This window comes from Manacus vitellinus, unplaced genomic scaffold, assembly GCF_001715985.3.
Source record: "Manacus vitellinus isolate BGI_N305 unplaced genomic scaffold, ASM171598v3 scaffold_11_pilon, whole genome shotgun sequence".
Taxonomy (NCBI): domain Eukaryota; kingdom Metazoa; phylum Chordata; class Aves; order Passeriformes; family Pipridae; genus Manacus; species Manacus vitellinus.
In genome coordinates, this window is record NW_021938895.1 from 1,394,037 (window position 1) to 1,397,498 (window position 3,462).

At 47.7% G+C, this 3,462-nt stretch overlaps 2 protein-coding genes across 2 annotated transcripts in view; one reads left to right on the forward strand and one right to left on the reverse strand.

Moving 5' to 3' along the window:
* CENPQ (centromere protein Q) overlaps window positions 1-242 on the reverse strand; it is a 7,157-nt gene extending 6,915 nt beyond the window's left edge. Inside the window, 1 exon segment of the mRNA XM_029965764.1 lies at window positions 199-242. Coding sequence (XP_029821624.1) covers window positions 199-242 — 44 coding nt within the window.
* Window positions 243-1,481: 1,239 nt separating this feature from the next.
* The window catches only part of MMUT (methylmalonyl-CoA mutase), a 15,347-nt gene continuing 13,366 nt past the window's right edge, over window positions 1,482-3,462 (forward strand). Inside the window, exons 1-2 of the mRNA XM_029965832.1 lie at window positions 1,482-2,077; window positions 2,766-3,133. Of these exons, the coding sequence (XP_029821692.1) occupies window positions 1,639-2,077; window positions 2,766-3,133 (807 nt within the window). The 5' untranslated portion in view covers window positions 1,482-1,638. The remainder of the gene's footprint in view (window positions 2,078-2,765; window positions 3,134-3,462) is intronic.

The following is a 3,462-nucleotide window of genomic DNA, read 5'->3' on the forward strand; positions in this document are numbered from 1 at the left end:
TATTTGGACAGGGTGGGCTTCTGTGGTTGGAGCTTCTTTATACAGTTTGGGCATAGTAGGCAAAGTCCTTCAGTGATCTTAACAGTGGTTAAGACAATTATGATTTTTAAGTCTCTTACATGGCTCCAGCAGAGGGTGACAAAGATGATGAAGGGACTGGAACATCTGTCTTAGGAGGAAAGGCTGAGGGAGCTGGGCCTGTTCATCCTCAAGAAGAAACACGGAGTGGGGACCTCGTCCATGTCTGTCAGTGTTTGCAGGGAGGGGGCAGAGGATGGACCAGTTGGGGTTTCCCAGCAATGGGACAAGAGGAATGGGCTGGAACTGGTGCCCAGGAAGGTCCACCTGAACATGAGGAAGAACTTCTTTCCTGTGCAGTGACTGAGTACTGGAACAGGTTGCCCAGAGAGTTTGTGGAATCTCCCTCACTGTAGATGTTCCAGAGCTGTCTGGACACAATCCTATGCCATGTGCTCTGGGAGGACCCTACTTGAGCAGGGAGGTTGGACCAAATGACCCCTTGTGGTCCCTCCCAACCTGTCCCATTCTGTGATTCTGTGACTGATGCAGCAGTGGGGGCCCAGGTTACCTTTCATCCTGGCTGCAGCATCACATGCCCACAGGGAATGAGTGCTCCTCAGGTGCTCCTCTGCGCCCAGCAGGTTATATACATGCCACATTTAGCATATATATTATTAAAGCATGTGTTTGGAGTGTTGCTGCAACACCATAATGGTGAGAGAGGTGTTTTCCAGTTTTATGTGGGATTGCTCATAAAGGTGTCAGGGAAGTGTGATTTTCCAGGGGCTGTGAAGGAAATGAGGCAGAGAGGAGGTGAGTGGCCCTTGGAGCCAAGCTGTAAAGGTTGTGGCTTCAGAAAGAAACAGGGATAGGGTATGGAGAGCAGCAGCAAAGGAACTTACAGCTTTCAGGAGTTACTGAGCTTACAGAATCACAGGATGGTTTGGGTTGGAAGGGACCTTAAAGATGATCTCATTCCAACCCCTTGCCGTGGGCCGGGATGCCTTCCACTACACCAGGTTGTTCCAAGCCCCATCCAGCCTTGAGCGTTTCTGGGGACGAAGCAACCACAGCTCCTCTGGGCAGCCTGTGCCAGGGCCTCACCACCCTCACAGAGAAAGTTAAAGTTGTCTTCCATACCAGTCTCACGTGTGGAGGCATGAGCTCTGGAGCTCTTGCATTATCCCTGTGTTCTCACACGCCACAATCTTTTTCTCCTTTTTTTCTCAGTGTCTCTGGTTACCATCCAGCCCAAGCCACCTTTTCCAAAGTTTGTGATATATCAGCAATTTTCTGACAGTCCACTTTCTGCAGAGTGCCTCCTTGATGTTTGATATAGGAAGAAAACCTTCCCTGTGACGGTGGTGAGGCCCTGGTACAGGTTGTCCAGAGAAGCCTTGGCTGCCCCATTCCTGGAAGAGGGTCCCTCTTTGCCTTTAAGGAATTCATAGATGGGAGAGATGGGAAGGTCAGAGGGTAGCTGGGCATGGCATCTTCATTCCTCATACTGGCTTTTCAGTGACTGATTAACGATGGTGCTGCTGAGGGACTGAATAAGTCACACATTTACGATGTGAATATAGACGGGTTTGGGAACATTTCCTTGGCTAGAGGAAAATGATAATGCAGATATGTGTATTTATTTTGTCCAGCTCACCCCAAGCTGACAGCTCAGCCATGCTGAGGGCCAGGGACGTCATCCTGTGGCTGCGGCCGTGCCACCACACTTCCCCGGCACAGATTCCAGCCAGCCGGAGCACATGGCGTTCCCTGCACAGGCAGCCCCTGCACCCAGAGTGGGCTACCCTGGCTGAAAAGCAGCTAAAAGGCAAAAACCCCAAGGATTTAATCTGGCACACCCCAGAGGGGATCGACATCAAGCCGTTGTACTCCAAGAGGGACACCAAGGACCTCCCTGAGGAGCTGCCAGGGGTGAAACCTTTCACTCGGGGGCCCTATCCCACCATGTACACCTATAGGCCATGGACAATCCGACAATATGCTGGATTCAGCACGGTGGAGGAGAGCAACAAGTTCTACAAGGACAACATAAAAGGTAGGGCAGCTGGTTTGGGAAAAAACATTGCCTTGTGAAGCAGTGGGGAACATGGATTCAGTGAGTTACATGGCAAATGGGATTGTTTTGCCTCATGAGTTTGGGTTTCTGATGGGATCTTCCCAGTGGCGCTGTACTTCTTTATTATTGGGAAATTGGATCATTTCTGGAACTGCCTTTGCTTCATTTTGCTGTGGAAAAGGAATGTGTTAAATGCTGGGTTTAGTTATTGCACCTTAACACATAGAGAGACGTAATTTGGCTCCATCCCAGAGTCCAACCAGCAGAGATTATGGAGCACTTCACACTTGTTTTGAGACCATGAGAGAAAATTGTAGTGGAAAAAAAATGTTGAACTATGTAACTTAACTTCTGGTGTTAGTGCATTCTGACGTTTTGGGTTTCCATCTCATATTCTGAAGGAACTCATAAATACCTATAAATAGTGTCATTCATGGCATATTACTAAATACAAAGTATGGGGATTTTCCTTATTTGAGAACAGTTTTCCCAATATTTCTGCAGAGTGTTGTCCTTTGCAGATGTCCCCGCCCATGGCAGGGGGGTTGGAACTAGATGATCTTTAAGGTCCTTTCCAACCCAAACCAATTCTCCGTGGTTGTTGAGGAGTTGTTTGGGGATTTCTACATCTTTTGATACCATGGTTTTTTGTTTCTCTTTCCTGTAGCTGGCCAGCAGGGATTGTCTGTTGCTTTTGATTTGGCCACCCACCGTGGCTATGACTCAGACAATCCACGAGTTCGAGGAGATGTTGGAATGGCTGGAGTTGCCATTGACACTGTGGAAGACACCAAAATCCTTTTTGATGGAATTCCTTTGGAGAAAATGTCTGTTTCCATGACAATGAACGGGGCAGTGATTCCTGTGTTGGCAACATTCATTGTGACTGGAGAAGAGCAGGGAGTGCCCCAGGCCAAGCTGACAGGGACAATCCAAAATGACATCCTGAAGGAGTTCATGGTCCGCAATACGTACATATTCCCCCCAGAGCCATCCATGAGGATCATTGCTGACATCTTCCAGTACACCTCAAAGGTATTCATTGCTTAAATGTGCTTCTGTTACTATGTCAAGTTAACTATTTATGAAGCACTTTGGAGAACAAAGAAGATGGGAAGACCTGTCATAGTGAAGAATAGTGAGGTTGTGGAAAGGGCTGGCAGGAGAAGTTAAGATCCCAAATCACTTACAACATAAATGTGAAGGTTTTTTAAGTCAGTCCCAATCAAAGTCAGATTAAGGTGAGCCTAAGCCTGAAAGGATGCAGGAAGCTTGGAGATGAGGAACATTCAGGCTGTTCTTTGCAGAGACAGTAAGAAGCCACATAGTTAAGCATTATTTGCAGGAGCAAAGAGGTAAGAGTC